The following is a 16515-nucleotide window of genomic DNA, read 5'->3' as shown; positions in this document are numbered from 1 at the left end:
GTGCTGCTGTTCATCTAAGTGGTTGACACCCATACCTTTTCCCCAGTGAGAAACAAGAGTTCTGGGTCCTTGTGTACACTTGATCTTAAAACAGTAAACTTTACAACAGTTTTAGAAGGACTGTACCTTGAGGTCCCTGATCTCCATCTACACCATCAATTCCTCTTCCAATGACTCCCTTATCTCCCTTTTCTCCGTGGTCACCTAAAATAATAGAGAGGAAACATATGTTAGACAATATCAGTAGTTTACTTTCTGTACCTCACTGAATAATGGCACCGTATTTCTGAAGCATGCTAAGTATAATCTAAGCACTGGCAGGTATTAATACACAGACAAGTCAGAAGGAAGCCCAGTTTGATACTCTGGTATGTAAACCATGTTATTTTTATTTTCTGCTTATACCATGTGTGGGCTGTTTCATCAGTGGACAGCATGTGATCATTTTCATACATGTTACTGTATTCTGTGGTTTCTTTGAAATAATTTCATAAAAAGGAGCACTCAAAGCTTTGAGAATTAATGGTAGATGCTTCCTGACACTAGTCCTTGAGTATAAGAAACCTGCACCAAAACTGAAGGATGTATTATTTGATCTAAGCAAAGAATGTTTCATCTTCAAGGCTTAAAGAACTCTCAAAACTTTCATCTGCCTGTAAGGGCAAGGACAATAGCCTCACCTCATGTCAAGATAGGCAGAGGATTAGTATGCTCTATAAATAGCCTTAGCAGAGCTTCCCGGGTGGGCTTCGCATGATTATTCTGAGTTGCCAAACCTCTGCTTGCCTTTATGTAGCTAACTGTCCACACTTGCTGATGGTCCATCTTCCCACTGGCCCAAATGGCCATCAACTAGCCCATGGCATGCAGCACAGTATAAGCAGTGTTTCCTGGTATTGGGTCAATTTTGGGAGTACGGCACATGCCACTGTAATGCTATGAATGTAGTTTGAAGACAGGATTGTGGGGGTTAGGTGTGCCATTTATTAATGAAAGTGTTTGCCAGCAGTGAAGTAACTGGATCTCGTCAGTGGCTATAGCTGTTGTGTATTAGTACACATCAAGTACACTGCAACAAGAATTAAACATTCTTCATTCAACTAGCATTTCTTAGCATATTCTCAGTTTATATTAAATTAGCGGCAGATGTAGCAATACATTTATTGCTAGGTGTGCACAATGACTGAATTCCGATGCATGTTTGTACCGATCCCACTTATTTTGTGTGATGACCCTTCCTGAATGCATTAATGCCCACTTCAGTTCTGACTCTAAACTTCACAGATATGAGTCATTTCTAGTAGTAAGATTTTTTTTAGTTACTCAGTAAATCATTGCCCTTAACTATATCTGAGTGAGTGGGACTGTGAGTTAAACACGGAATTGGGGTGATGAGAGGAAGAGTGTTGAAGTTGACTGGCAAGTGTCAGTGCATGTGGATGTTGGGGAGGGTGGCGCAATACAATAAGGTCGTACCCTGTTTTGCAGGTCTCTAAAAATTTGAGATTTTTATTTCAGTATTATTGTCCTGCTGGAGTTAAAGATAATGGTACAATAAGCATGACATCTGCTTTGGTTTTACCTTGGGCTAAGCACATCATCTTCTGCTCTGTGTGCATGTGTTTAAGAGCAGCTGGCAATACTTCATACTTTTTTTTTTCCATGTTGGGTGGATGCATTATGTACAAGATTGCAGGGTAATGGATGGTGGTTATATGATCAAGAGAATGTTTGGAAAGGAGGTGTCAGGCAGTGGTAAGTGTTTCATCATTCAGAGTATGCCTGGCTTCAGGTATATATTACCTATAATTCAGTGTCCTCTCTACCTGCTGTAGTGATAGCTCTGAGGGCTTTATCAGTTTCAGATACCACAGATGATCTTAAAGAAGTCCATACCCAGATTGAGATGGGTATTAAAAGATGTGAGTTTCTTCCGTGGTGGCACCAGAACTGCCTTACAGATGTCTGTGTGGCTAAACCATCAGCCAAGCAGGCATTACAGGAGTCCTACAAGCCTCACCCTGATCTTTTGTGACATGAACAGGAATTGGAAGGTGCACCGGTACTCTTATCTTTTTCCACACAATCCTTTGACTTTAGCCTGAGTGCTCAAAACGTTCAGAATTTCAGGTTAGTCACAAAGCAGATGACTGAAATCTTGTATTTTCTGTTCCAGAATTTGCTTTTAGATTCATCCCACCTCAGTCACTGGCACTTGGTAGTGCATTGATGAGGACTTTGCATCCTTTGTCTCACACACACAGTGGCCAAACATGTATGTAGTGCTCCATCATTTTGTTAACCTTGCCATATTTCCATTGTAGAAAGTGCAGCTCATGCCAGAACAAGTTTTTATTGCACCCCCAGAGAGAGAATCCTGTCAGCTGGGTAGATGGAGAAAAGTTTTTTTTTCCAAAGTGCTCTCTGCTAGTTTATTTTCTACATAAGGTATCTGGCCTTCTTTTGTAAAGGCATTTTAGACCTTTCCTGTTTATCAGTTGAAAATTTTCAGCAAGCAATGAAGAATAGAAATCATAAAAACACTTAATGAACATCAAAGCTTTTGTTGCATGGGTGCAAGCAACCCTGTAGCCCCTTGTGCACAGAAACCCCTTACACCCCTAACTGCAAGCAAATATATATACGTGTGTGTATATGCATGAACTCCATGTTGTACAACAGTGAATTGCAAAATTCACAGGTTGCTGTACGTGTTTTTCAACATAACTTTCTCTGTAATCGGACTTTCTGTCAAACTTTCCATGTACTGTATGAACTTTATTTTTCAGCACCCCAGGATAAGCTAGAACTGAGAGAAAATACCAACATTTCATCAAAAGTGAAGGCTCAGCGCAAAAAAAAATGTAGCAGGGACTAATATCCAGTTTATCCTGTGGTCAGCTTCTTGTTTGGCTTTCCCTTTAACAACTTCTTTTGCATCTTATCCTTGAAATTTGCTCTGGATAAGTTATAGTTCCACAGTTGTAAATAGTCTCCCATACAGATTAGAACAGTTACTTATCACAGTTAAAGAATTCTGTACTGGCAGTTGGCCATTAAAGACATCCACCATCACTGTGCAAGGTTCCTGCAATATTAGAGCATTTATGGCAGAAGGTAGGGACTCCTCCAAAGAAATGCAAGAAAAATAGACGCAGAATAACATTTTGGGATTTCTGCTAACAAATGTCCCCTTGTTCCCAAGAAAACCTAGATATCTCACTGCTTTTTCCTCAGTAAAGTGTTCTGGTACTTGCTGTAGATTGCTTTCTGTTATTGCTGGAAATAAGTGGTAATGCTTTTTAGACATGAAGTAATGTTAGTTGCACATTGTGGTGAATCCTGAGGTTACGGTTCAAAGTATACCCTTTAGGAATCTCCCTAGTAAATTCAAAGGGCCATGGAACTTGCATTAGGCCTGCTGTATAGGGTGCACGTGGACATCACTTAGTGTGTGTGTACGCACGTTGCACCTTGTGCATACTAGTGGTTCCTATGTGTGGCTGTGAAGTACATTGTGTGTGCCTAATCCTATGCCTGCAGTGATGGGAGGCTAAATAGCACAGTATCCTATTCGTTATTTATCTTGGTCCTATTACCGTAGCATTTCTACACTCACCATATAATTGCCTATCACAATTATACTTCTACTTCCTAAGGGACCCAAACCACTGTAACTTTTTTGGCCAGTAGATAAAATACGGTCAGCCTGGTCCTAAACGTTAAGTGCATCAATGCAGCATATTAAGAAACAAACCAGGAGGCCAGGCAGGTATACATATCCTGGGGTCTTCAGAAGTCTGATCTACTGATGAATTAGCTGACTAGCATTCAATTTTATTAAGGTGTTTTTCTTAAAACACACTGAATAAAGTGAGAGTAAGCATAAAATAAAAATAATATATAAAATGAGTTAAATTAACAAAAAAAGAAATGGAAAACCAGCTAGCATGTATTATCTGGCCCTTTCAAATGCAGTACCAAAAACATATGTTTTAAGAGATCTGCAGAAGCCAGCCAATAATGGACACTCCTTAACCACTGAAGTAATGTCCACAGTCAGAGTGCTTGATATGCAGAAGACCAATCACCAGACTTTTCATGTGGGGATCCCCTATGTGGCCAAACATAGATCCTTAATTGGGGTATGTGGCTCCACTAACTCTTTCAGATAAGATTGGTCCAGGCCATTTATAGACAAGTACATAAACCCAAAGCCTTCAAGATTATCCTAAATCAAACTAGCAGCCAGCATAGACTGTGCATAATAGGAGTAATATAATCAAGATACAGTGAGGCTAAGGCATGAACTACTACTGAGAGAGAAGCTTGAGGCAAAAAAGTGTTTTTCCTAGATATGCTTCTTAAACAGAAACATGAAGATTTTACAAATGCAGACACTGACTCTTGCAGTGTCAAGATATGGTCTAAGATAATACCTAGTTCAAGCGTCTTTCCAACAGTTGAACTTGTTCCTGTCATACAAAATGCAATTTGGGTGTGAAAGGATACACAAACCCCTCAAAGTAACAAACTGCCATAGCCTGTATTTTGCAGGTGTTCAGTTTAAACCAGTTTACAAGAAAACCAACAGTGTAGGCATACAGATGGCCAGCTAAGAAAACAGACTAGGCTTCAAGATGGCCAGCTAAGGAAAAGCAAGAGTGTAGGTTTCAAGATGGCCAGATGACTAAGAATTACATATGTGCTGTTTCATCCTATGGGAAGAAGAAGAGGTAGAATTACTTGTTGCCAGCATAACTACAGTATGCTAATCCCCTCTATCTAATAAAAGCATAGAAACCGATCAATACTGGGCCTAAGATCGAATCATTTGGAAATCCACAAGCCAATGGGCATGGTGACGATACATTTGAGCCTGAACAAACCCTTTGGAAATGGTATGAGAGGTCAAGGTGTAATCTGAAGTAGGCCCACAGAGGACATGACACAGTATGGCTTTAGCTGTTCAATCAATAGGCCACTGTCAACAGCATCTGATGTTGCTGAGAGATCCAGTAGGACAAGTACTGAATAGGAATGCCAGCTCAGATGATGTCATTTTCATTCATTCCTCAACTTTTAGGTTTGGATCCAACTCGTCCGCTTTTTCCAGCTCATGGAACACAAACTCTTGAGTTTCTTCCTTACCCATAATGCACTAGTCCCCTACCGTATCTCAGATCTCATTTGCCACCTTTGTTTACAGATATGGTCGCTGTTAGCTCTTGTTTCTTGTGAGTAAAAGTAGAATTTATACATCTAACCTTTTTTCTTATTGAATTGTATCCTGTCTTGCCCTTCCTACATTTTTTAGTGTATTTTCTGAATACCATAGTTGGTATTCGCCTTTCTTTTTCCAGTATACCTTTGAGGTAGTCCCTTAAATTAACATTGCTGGAAATATTTCATTTTCTTTTTTCACTGTATCTAGAAATTAAAATTAAAAAAAAAAAAAAAAAACTTTCCTTTTTTTTATACTGTGCTGTTATTGTTGGTGGCTTTAGATATGGCTGAATAACTCTAGAGTTTTAAAAAATGTAAGGCTTGTGGCCATAAGATTCCGTTATTGGATGACGCAATGTGTGTTTATTGTTTAGGCCTGGCCCATTTAAATTCTGCATGCGGTATATGTAAGGCCTTTAATCAGAGGGAACTTGTAGACCACAGAAATAAACAAAAGAGGACTGCTACCTTTAATATCATCTGATACAGCACCTAGGGCTCAAACCCCTGAGAAGGTTGATTAAAAAAAAAAAAAAAAAGAGGGCAAAAAACATCCCTCAGACCATTCAGGTTCTTCTGCTCCAAGCTCAGAACAGCCTCTAAAAATATCAAAACCTTCAGATATGAAGACAAAATCCTCCTACCCTACTACTTCAGATCCAAAATCTATGACATTAGATCTGACCCAAAAAAAAAAAAGCACAAGGATGGGGTCATCGCAGATCTGGTCTTCACCTTAGGATTCAATATCTTGTCTTCCATCTCCTTTCCTGGAAAGACGTCCGCATTCTAGGATTTTGTCTGTTGCTTCCTCATCTGAAGTTGTTAATCTTCCTATTCATCACAGATGGGTTCGGTTCCAAGCCCTCGGAACCGAGTCGGCCTTGTACCAAGCTTGCGTGCACCAAAATCTCTCGAGCTAAGCTGCTACCCACAATGCCCTTCACTCAGTTACCTCAGATCTAGTTTGCCGCATAGCCATATAGCAGTGTTTCATCGAGCTCTCCAGCTAAGTGTTATATTTTTCAAATTTTTATAAGTATTTGTGAGTTCTTTCTTGTCAAATTATTATTTTTCTCTAATTACTCTCAGCTACACCCATAGGTATCTCTCTTCTCGTACCATTGTTGGTATTTGCCCTCTTTACCCTTGTGGTATTCCCAATACCATTGTTGGTATTTCCCTCTCTCTCTCAAACTTTCCTTTCTAGTTTTGCATTGTGTTTTTTTTTCTATTATGTCTGAAAAGAAAAGGACTACAGGTTTTAAACACTGCTCTTCTTGCATTGGTAAACTACCTAATAGCGATCTGCATGAGGAATGTGTGTATTGTTTGGGGGTTCCGCACTTATCAGCAAAACCTCCCTGTGACATTTGCGCCAGTTTCAGTCAGCGGACGCTGAAAGAAAGACTAAATAAGTTAATCCTCAAGGGCCTGCTTCCTTCTCCTTTTTCGGAGGCTATTTCTGCGTCGGTCCTCCTCCTGTGGACAAAAAATGTCCTCGTTCTGATCCCTCTTCACCGGCTGGTGATAGGGACAAGCCTCATAAGCACAAGGCCCATAAGACTACTACTGAGCATCGAATCGTCTCCTCAGCTCAGAGTTTGGCTCCAGTGGTACATACAGAAGTGGCTATGATCGCCTCGTCGGCAGCAATGACTATGGCTCCCACTGTAACTTTGGTTCCAACCAGTTTGCCTGTCTCTACCTCAGCACCGATGTTCCCCATCTCCACTCCGACATTGGTTCCGACAACATCTTCGGAGCCACTATTGACCTCCACCCCAGCTGTGACTTTGGCTCCAAGCCCGTTCTCCGCCCCAATTATTCCCCTGCTGCCAGTTTCTAAACTGGAATCCTCTGTGCCGTTTTTCAATACATTACGGACCCAGTACTCCCCATCTGTGGATCTATTTGCTGGACAAGCTTTCAGCCCCTTTTTGGACCAGCCTGATTCCCCCTCAGGGGCATCGGTAAGGTCCACCAGGATACTGTCTGAAGTGGATGTGTGGTGCGCCTCTTTGATCAGCTGCTGACCGCCAGGGAACTTACAAATTTTCCTAGAGCCCATCCCACTCCAGGTTTTGGGTCCATTGCCCCGGTGACCCCCCACATATTCTCCTCCCTTGGACCCCTCAGTTCCAAGGCTCATATTTCTGACATCTACGAGAGGACCCCTTGCCTCGGAGCCAACAACCGTGTCTGAGGCCCCTTTGGGTGTTGGTTCTATCGGAACTCACCCTTCCTCAATCTCATGCTTGGGGGGGGGGGTGGAACCCACAGTTCCGGCCACGGTTCCAGTTGTGTCCCTGGTTCCGTCTTCGGGTCTGAGGCTGACTCCCATCCCGGTTTTGCTTGAGGCTCCGTCCCTAGGAGCGGACCACATGGAGCGGGGTGTGACCCCGTTTCCGAAATTTTCTTCTTCGGTTCCAGGCTCCCATTCTTCTTCAGGCAGGGCCTGCTTTCCAGGTGATGGAGAGGGTGCTTGCTTCGAGCAACCCTCCTAAGTCGGACCTACCACCTGTACCCTGTGAGCTGCAGCTATCAAAGGCCACCCCCCAGGACTCCGAGAGTGCAAGACCCAGGAGACCCCTGTATAGGGTATTTCTCTTTCTGAGTCTTTGGATGCTCCCACCCGAAGAACCCCCTCAGAAACGGGCATGTAAGAGGAAACCGACTCCCCAGAGGAGTCCCTCATGGAAGATACGGACTATGATGAGGAGGAAGGGCCCCACATTCACCCCCCTGACAATGTCTCATTTGGAGACATTCTGGAAATTTTGAAGCAGAGGGGTAACTGGAAGCCCACCAATCCTTCCTTGGAAGAATCCGTATTCCTGCAGGCCTTCCGCTCTTGGCCCTCTACTTCTTGGGTGACCCCCCCCCTGATGAGTTATTCAGGCTCATCGTGCCGCGGGCATGGAAGAATCCAGACACCATTGGGGCCATTCCCAGGAGATCAGATAAGATACTCTCCCCTCCAGAGGATCAACCCCATTGGTCTAGAGGTTTGCCAGTAGACGCTATGGTGGTGGCGGTGGACATGAAAAAGGACCTTGTGGAGGAAAGTCCTGCTGTCCACCCACCCGAGAGTCCCAGGCAGTGGACAGGTTAGTGAAGTGAGTGAGTGCTTCAGCGACCTTTGCTGTCAGGTCTCTGAACTTTTTGGCACATTTTACGAGGCTCCAGAGAGATCTTATCTCTGAGTTCTCTGGAACCCTCACGGGTCAGGTTTCGGACGGGGCACGTGATAAAGTTGCTTCCCAACTTGCCACCCAACTCATCTATGAGGTTGCTGTCCCACGCAACCGAAGTGGCTGCTAGAGCTGCTGGTGCAGGTGTAGTTATGAGAGGCCATGCCTGGATGCGCATTTGTGACCTTGATGACTCCAAGTCTTCCTTTTTAAATGCCCCCTATCGAACCATCAGCTCTGTTCGGTTCTAAGGTCAAGGACATATTAGCCGAGTGTGAGCAGGACAGGAAGACCTTGTCTGCCGTGGGTCTTCATTTTTCCAAACCTCAGCGCTCCTCCAGGAACCAGATGAGTGGAGAGATGTGGCACAAAAAGTCTCAAGGTCCTTTCCGCGAGGCAGGTGATGAGGGCTCCCCCAGAGGCAGAGGGGGTTCCAATAATGAAAGATGCCTGAGGGTCCCCGAAATCAGGACTCCAGAGATTCTTTCTCGGGAAGACCGTATCAACGCTCCCCGATTGCTTTCCTCTGGAAGCAGTCGGGGCTCGTTTCTCTCTGCACCAAGCTGCCTGGCTCTCTATTACAAACGATCAGTGGGTGCAGAGAATAATTTCCAGAGGCTATCACATTCCCCTAATCTCGCACCCAAGACCTCCAAAATTCCTTCCCGGTGTCCCACCCAGTCAAAGGGAGGAGTCAAATAAGAAAGCTATGTCAAAAACGAGTCATCCAACAGGTCCCCCCACACCAGTGCGGATCAGAGTCTTACTCGAGATTATTTTTAGTGCCAAAAAAAACGGGGACTGGAGGCCCATTTTGGATCTTGGCCAGCTAAACAAATCAGTGGTTCAAACCAAGTTCTGCATGGTGTCACTATTTAATCCATCCTCCCTTTTCTTCGGGAGGGTGTGTGGATGTGCTTGATAGACCTCCGGGATGCATATTACCAAATCAAAATGGACAAATGCTCCAGGAGTCTCCTTCTCTTCCAACTGGGAGACTATCATTACCAATTCAGGGCCCTGCCATTCAGTCTCTCAACGGCCCACAGAGTGTTCACGAAATGCCTAGCAGTGGTCACAGCTCGTCTGAGTCTTCAGGGATTCCAGGTGTTTCTGTATTTAGACGATTGGCTCCTCTCCACCCCCACCAAATACCTCCTGGTTAGGGCCCTCTGCTACACTGTAATACTAGCGGAGTCGCTGGGCATCACCCTTTACTGGGAAAAATCATCCAACCTTCAGCCCTCACAACAATTGGAATTTATAGGGGCAGTATTCAACACTCAAGTCTGGTTTCTGTTCCCCCTCACAGGCTTCAGAGATTAAGGGCACAAGTTCAAGTGATATTCTGTCAAAGGTAGGTGGCTGCAAGGGAAGTTCTTCAGGCTCTGGGGTCAATGGTGGCAGCCATCCCAATTGTTCCCCTAGCCAGATTATATACAAGACTGCTACAAAGGCTCCTTCTGTCCCAGTGGATATCCAGTCTTCATCCCCTGAGCTCACAGATTATCATCACCAGTTTCTGCAAACAAGATCTCTGGTGGATGAGTACAGACGAAAATCTTTGGTGTCGCCCCTTCCAGGCTCCCCAACCCAGCGCCATGGTGACCACGAACACTTCCCTGATAGGGTGGGGAGGCCACTTCCAGGGAAAGTCAGTTCAAGGCACGTGGTCCAGCATAGAGGTCAACTAGCATATCAATGTCCTGGAGTTAAGAGCGGTTCTTTTGGCGTTGCAAGCATTCCATCTGCTCCTTCCGTCAGGAACAATTGCTATCCAGTCGGACAACGTCAGTCGTCTGGTACATAAACAGGGAGGGACCAAATCCTACCCCCTATGTCGCGAAGCCATCAGAATCTGGCATTGGGTGATAGCTTCCAACCGCTTCCTGATTGCAACGCATATCCCGGGGAGCTCCAACGTGATTGCAGACAAGCTGAGCAGATGCATCCTCCGTCCTCACGAGTGGTCTCTGAGTGTGACAGCAGAAATCTTTAACCGTTGGGGCCAGCCATGCTGTGACCTTTTCGCCTCCCCCCTCCTACTTTGCCCTCTCTCCCCCTCACGGGGAGTCACAGAGAGACGCTTTGACTCACGATTGGCCCGTGGGTCTCCTTTATGTTTATCCTCCAATACCTCTGATCCCGAATTTTTTTTTTTTTTTTTTTAAGGAAAGCTATTCGGTTGAGAAGCAAAGTGATCCTCATTGCCCCGTTCTTGCCTCGTCAAGTGTTGTTTCCCTTCCTCCGACCTCACCTGTTACAACCTCCTTCGATCCTGGATACTCGTCAGGACCTCATATCTCACCCACAAGGGCTGACCCCACCAAATCTATCCACTCTCAAGCTGACGGCTTGGCTTCTCCGCTTCTGTTCGTTGCCAGGCAGGAAACCTTTCCTCATCTGTCTGTGATATTATCCTGGCCTCCCATAAACCATCCACCAGAAAACTTTACAGGGACATATGGAAAAGATTCTCTATCTGGTCAGATAATCGGATGCTAAATCCGTTTTTAACTCCTGTAGCTACTATTCTTCATTATCTCTCTGAGCTGTTTGACACTGGTGCATCAACTTCCACCATTCGAGTCCATTTAGCAGCTATTTCCAACTTCCATAATGGTTCAGATGGAGTCCCACTTATTTCCACCCGACTTTGCAAGACCTTTCTCAAGGGAATTTTCCATAGCAGGCCTCCTATCAGGCAGCCGGTGGAGGCATGGAATCTCTCCTGGGTTCTCCATTCTCTCTCTCTACCCCCTTTTGAACCTGCTGCGACATGTGATCTAAACTTCCTGTCATGGAAATCCTTGTTTTTGGTGGCGGTCACTTCGGCCAGATGAATATCTGAGTTGCAAGCCTTATGCATTAAGAGCCCCTATCTGACCTTCCATAAGGACAGAGTATCACTTCGTACTAATCCATCTTTTCTCCCCAAGGTGGTTTCTGACTTTTTTTATTAACCAGTCCATTGAGCTCCCTGTATTCTTTCCAAATTATTCAAACAAGGGAGAATACTGTCTGCATTCATTGGATGTTCATAGACAACTGCGTTTCTACCTGGACAGAACTAAGTCTTTTCGGAAGTCGGACCAACTTTTCATTTCCTTTTCTAGTCCTAGAATGGGGTGTGCAGTATTTAAAGTTACTTTGTCAAAATGGCTCAGGGATTGTATTACCTTCTCATATTCGCTTACAAATAAATCTAGCCTGCTCAAATCAAAGCTCACTCAACTAGGGCTATTGCAGCGTCTGACTTTCATTCTTGGGCCTCTATGGACAACATCTGTGCAGCAGCCATTTGGGCTAAACCCCATACCTTCATCAAGCATTACAAATTGGATCTGATCTCCAGGGGAAGAGCGGTCTTTGGCTCAATGATTCTCAGGAATGTTCCTCCATAAGGGCCACCCAGGTTCTCCAAGTAGCTTGGGGATTCTGTCCCATCAGTGATGAATAGGAAGAAGATAAACAACTTCAGATAAAGAAGTTATGTCTTACCATAACGTTCCATCTGAGTTGTTGATCTTCTTCCAGTTATCACACCCTCCCACCGGCCCCCACCAAAGGCTCCTGGCAGATCTTCTGGGTCTTGTGGCGTTTCAGGGTTTCTGCACAGAGATCGCCTCTGACTTTGTTTCTTCTATATGTTGCATGCAAACTCAATCTGAGGTAACTGCGTGAAGGGCATTGTGGATAGCAGCTTAGCTCAAGAATTTTTGGTGCACACAAGCTTGGTATAAGGCCGACTCGATTCCGAGGGCTCTGAACCGAACCCATCAGTGATGACTGGAAGATCAACTCAGATGGAACATTATGGTAAGACATAATGTATTTTTCTCATTCCTCCAGAATTCTAACCAAAGCAGATGTGGATAGAATGATGAGGAAATTTCTGTCAATGCAAATTCAAATGGGGGTTGTCCTGACTCCTATTCCATTGGGTCCAAAAACCTTCGTCAGTACTATCCCACCTATTTTGTCACCTTCTCCGGTCTGACTTTTGGTTTCTGAGCACTTGGATCCATCTGTATCAGATCCAAAAGGTTATACCTTCTGCTCTGATACCATCTCTGAGTGGACCAGCTCTGAACACATCAGTGCAGGATGACACTCGGAACCGTAGCACTGACATCATATTCGAGGTGTTGGGAGTCTACTCTGAGTTTGTCGGTGCCATCTCTGCCCTTTGGAGCCTTGGCTCTGGACAGCTCGGCTCCAACTCCTGCGTCGTGTGGTTTGCCTTTGAGTTGGAAGGAGCTGACAGTTCAAAAGCATGTCTTCTCGAAGCAGTCTTTCTGTCAGAGGTATTCTGCTTTCAAGGTACTGGAGAGAGTTTTCTCTGTTCCAAGAGAGAGGACATATCCACCCTCCTCTGCTCCTACTTCACAGACCCAGTTGTCTTTGCATCTTGAGCCTCAACTTCCTGCACCACAGGGACAGCCAGCTGAAAGTCTCCAGTATACCCCACAGGGTATATTGATATCTTCTGCTACTTCTCCGGAACATCCCACCGAAGAAGTCTGTAGGAAGAGAAGGTGCAAAAGAAGGCACTTAGACTCTCCTCAAGAGTCTGTCATGAAGGATACTGATTTTGATGAGGGGGAAGGGTCCCCAAAATCACCACCTAATGACATCTCATTTGGAGATATACTAGAGATCCTCAAGCAAAGGGGTGGTTGGCCAACTGACAACCCTTCTCAAGAGTAATCAGTATTATTGGAAGCCTTTGGGGCTTGCCCGTCTACCTCTTGGGTGATTCCTCCTGCCATTGAGCTCCTTGATTTGATCTCTCAACGGGCGTGGAAGGAACCTGATTCCATTGAGCCAATCCCCAAGAGACCAGACAGGATACTGACACCACCCAAGGATTGGGAATTTTGGAGCAGAGGAGAGTACCACTCTATGCCATGGTCATAGCTGCAGCCACAAAGAAGGAACTTGCAGAATAAATTTCCTTTGTTCATTCTCCATAACAGGGAGTCTAGGGTGCTGGACATATTCAGGAAGCATGTATATACTTCAGTGACTTTTGCACTTCGATCATTAATTATTTGGCACACTTCAGCAGATTCCAGAGGGATTTGATTAAAGAACTCACCAAGACCCTTTCCAGGACCAGTACTTCTGAGGCAAAGAGCTAGTTTGCCGCACAGATGGCTACCCTACAGTCTATTTCAAATTCATCCATGAGGCTCATCTCACACACAGCTGAAGGTACCTCAGAGGCGGCGGGTTCAGGCATTTCCATTAGGAGGCATGCCTGAATGCTCCTGTATGATTTTGCAGAGCCCTTCAAGTCTTCCTTCGTCAATGCTCCCTTTGACAGAAGTTCTTTATTTGGCCCCGAGGTTAAAGACATATTACCCAGGTGTTAACAGGATGGTAAGACCCTGTCTGCTATGAACATACATTTTTTGACTCTCTAAAGGAGCTTTTCTAGGAATCAACAAATTGGTTGAAAAATGTGGTTCAGAAAGTCCCAGAGTCCCTTCCAAGATCCACATGGATACAGTTCTCCAAGGGGCAGAGGGAGAACTCAATGGAATATGCCACCCATGTGGTAGAGTAGGCTTGCAAAACCAAAGGTCCAGAGACACTTTCTCGGACAGATCCTACGAGCAGTCTTGAAAGGGGGCCCAGTTGTCCACCACTGGATGCAGTCGGAGGTAGTTTATCCCTGCACCAGAGAGCCTGCCTAGAGATGACAAAAGATTAATGGGTGCAGAGGATTATTTCCAGATGCTATATACTACCCTTTTCTCTTCCCCCTCCCCTTTAACCATAAACAAAATTCCCAATGTTCCACCCAGTCAGAGGAAAATAGCAGCAATAGAAACAAAAAAAGGCTGCTAGAGAAAGGCGTCATCCAAGTGGTCTGCTCAGAACAGAAATAATCTGGAATTTAAGATTTTTTTTATTGCCAAAGCAAATTGGGATTGGAGACCAGTTTTGGATCTCAGCAATCTGAACAAGTCCGTTCAGTACACCAAGTTCTGGATGGTCATGATTCAGTTCATTTTCCCTTTCTGCACAAAGATGACTGGATGTGCTCAGTAGATCTTCAGGATGCGTACAATCATATAAAAATGAACAGATGGTCCAGGAGATTCCTACATTTCCGGCTGGGAACCAGTTATTACTAGTTCAGAGGTGTGCCCTTTGGTCTCACCACAGCAACCAGGGTGTTCAACTAAATGCATGGCAGACGAGGCAGCTCACTTGTGACTGCAGGGATTCTGGCTGTTTCTTTACTTGGGCTAACTGCTTCGACCAGGCATCATCTGATCAAAGCTCAAGATTATGTGCTCCAATTGTGTTCACACCTGGGATTTACCATAAATCAACAAATCTCAACTAGAACCAACTCGGATATTAGAGTTTATTGGAGCTTTGTTCGACATAGTATCCTTGACAGCCTCCCTTCCTTCATCAAGAGTACAAACCATACAATTCCAGGTCAAACAGATTATTCAAAATTCCTCCCTCTCAGCTCGAGTGATCCTTCCAAGCATGAGGGTCTATGTCTGCTGTGATAGTTTTGGTTCCATTAGATACCACATGAGAATTCTTCAGTTGACCCCAGCAATTCAATAGTCTATTTTTCATCAACCCTTCTCCACCCAAATTAGGATAACTCGGGCATGCAGACATTACATCCTTTGATGGATTTGCTCCTATCCGATAATGCCAGGTCCACCCCTTCACTCATCCTCAGCCCAAGGCCATAGTTACCACGGATACTGCCCAGATCAAGTGGGGGGGCACTTTGCGGGAAAAACAGTCCAAGGCACACGATCCCCTGAAGAACCAGATATACATATCAATGTCCTAGAAATTAGAGCAGTCCTCCTAGCATTGCAGGCCTTCCAAAACACACTTCCCTCCAGGACCATTGAGATTCAGACTGACCGCATGTCAGTGGTCTTTTACATCAACAAACAACAAGGAGGAACCAAGTCTTATTCCCTGTGTCAAGAAGATTTGAGTGCGTCTCACTGAGCGATCTTATCCATTCGGTTTCTGATAGCAATGCGTATTCTGGGAAAATCCAGTGTGATAGCAGACAAGTTAAGCAGCTACATTCTAATGTCTCAGGAGTGGTCTATCAACATCGAAGTCGAAAAACATATTCCATCGATGGGGCCAACCTTGCTGCAGTTTCTTGACATCTCCCCTCAAGAGCAGCAGGTTCTTTGCCTTGGTCCCCCCCCCCACTGGGGAATCACCGAGAGACTCTCTTCTCCATGATTAGCCCCCCAGTCTCCTCTATTCCTATCCCCCAGTACCTGTAATACCCAAGTTTCTTCAGAACGAATCTCAGTTGAAGAGCACAGTCATCCTCATTGCTCGTTTCTGGCCTCATCAGATCAGTTTCCTCCTCTTTGTCCTCATCTGCTTCACCCACCATAGATTCTGGATCCAGTTCCAGAGCTCCTGTTTTATTCGACAGACATGATGCACCCGGATGTCTTAGACCTAAAATTGCTCCATGGTTTCTCCACTTCCGTTGATAGCAAGACAGCCCCAGATTCTCCTCCTCCACCCCCCACATTCTTTTATCCTCCCACAATTTACAGAAGTAAATGGAAAAGGTTTATTTAGGTGCAGCAAAATGACATTGACCCTTTTTCAGCAACAGTACCTACAGTTCTTGAGTTTTTAGCTTCAATTTTTAATGAAGGTGCTAGTTCAACTATAAAAGTACAATTGGCTGCTGTTTCTGACTTTCACACTGGAGTAAGTAATTCATCCTTGGCATCTTCCAAACTTTGTAAGCCCTTTACAAGGGGAATCTTTTTTAGACCCCTTTTAAAGATCCCACTTACCCCTGGGATTTGAATTTGGTTTTGCAATCTTTGATCCAATCTCCTTTTGACAGTCAGCCAAGTGTGAACTAAAATTTTTAACTTGGAAGATTCTTTTTAGTGGCCATTACATCTATTAGAAGAGTCTCAAAACTTTAAGCCCTATCTTCTAAACCTCCTTGTTTGAATTTTCATAAGGATAGGGTATCCTTACGAACCAGCCTATCCTTCCTAAGGTGGTGTCAGAATCGAATATTAATCGAACTATTAATCTTTCAGTTTTATTT

General features: G+C 44.6%; 1 protein-coding gene across 2 annotated transcripts in view; it reads right to left on the bottom strand.

Moving 5' to 3' along the window:
• The window catches only part of COL9A3 (collagen type IX alpha 3 chain), a 727303-nt gene that overhangs the window by 83451 nt on the left and 627337 nt on the right, over positions 1-16515 (bottom strand). For both annotated transcript variants that reach the window (XM_044090399.1, XM_044090400.1), the window contains exon 31: positions 127-204. In XM_044090399.1, the coding sequence (XP_043946334.1) occupies positions 127-204 (78 nt within the window). The remainder of the gene's footprint in view (positions 1-126; positions 205-16515) is intronic.

The sequence above is a fragment of the Protopterus annectens genome, chromosome 12.part0, assembly GCF_019279795.1.
Source record: "Protopterus annectens isolate FY-2018-M chromosome 12.part0, PAN1.0, whole genome shotgun sequence".
Taxonomy (NCBI): Eukaryota; Metazoa; Chordata; order Ceratodontiformes; family Protopteridae; genus Protopterus; species Protopterus annectens.
The sequence above is the reverse complement of the archived record's forward strand: the minus strand, read 5'-3'. Positions and strand labels throughout refer to the sequence as shown.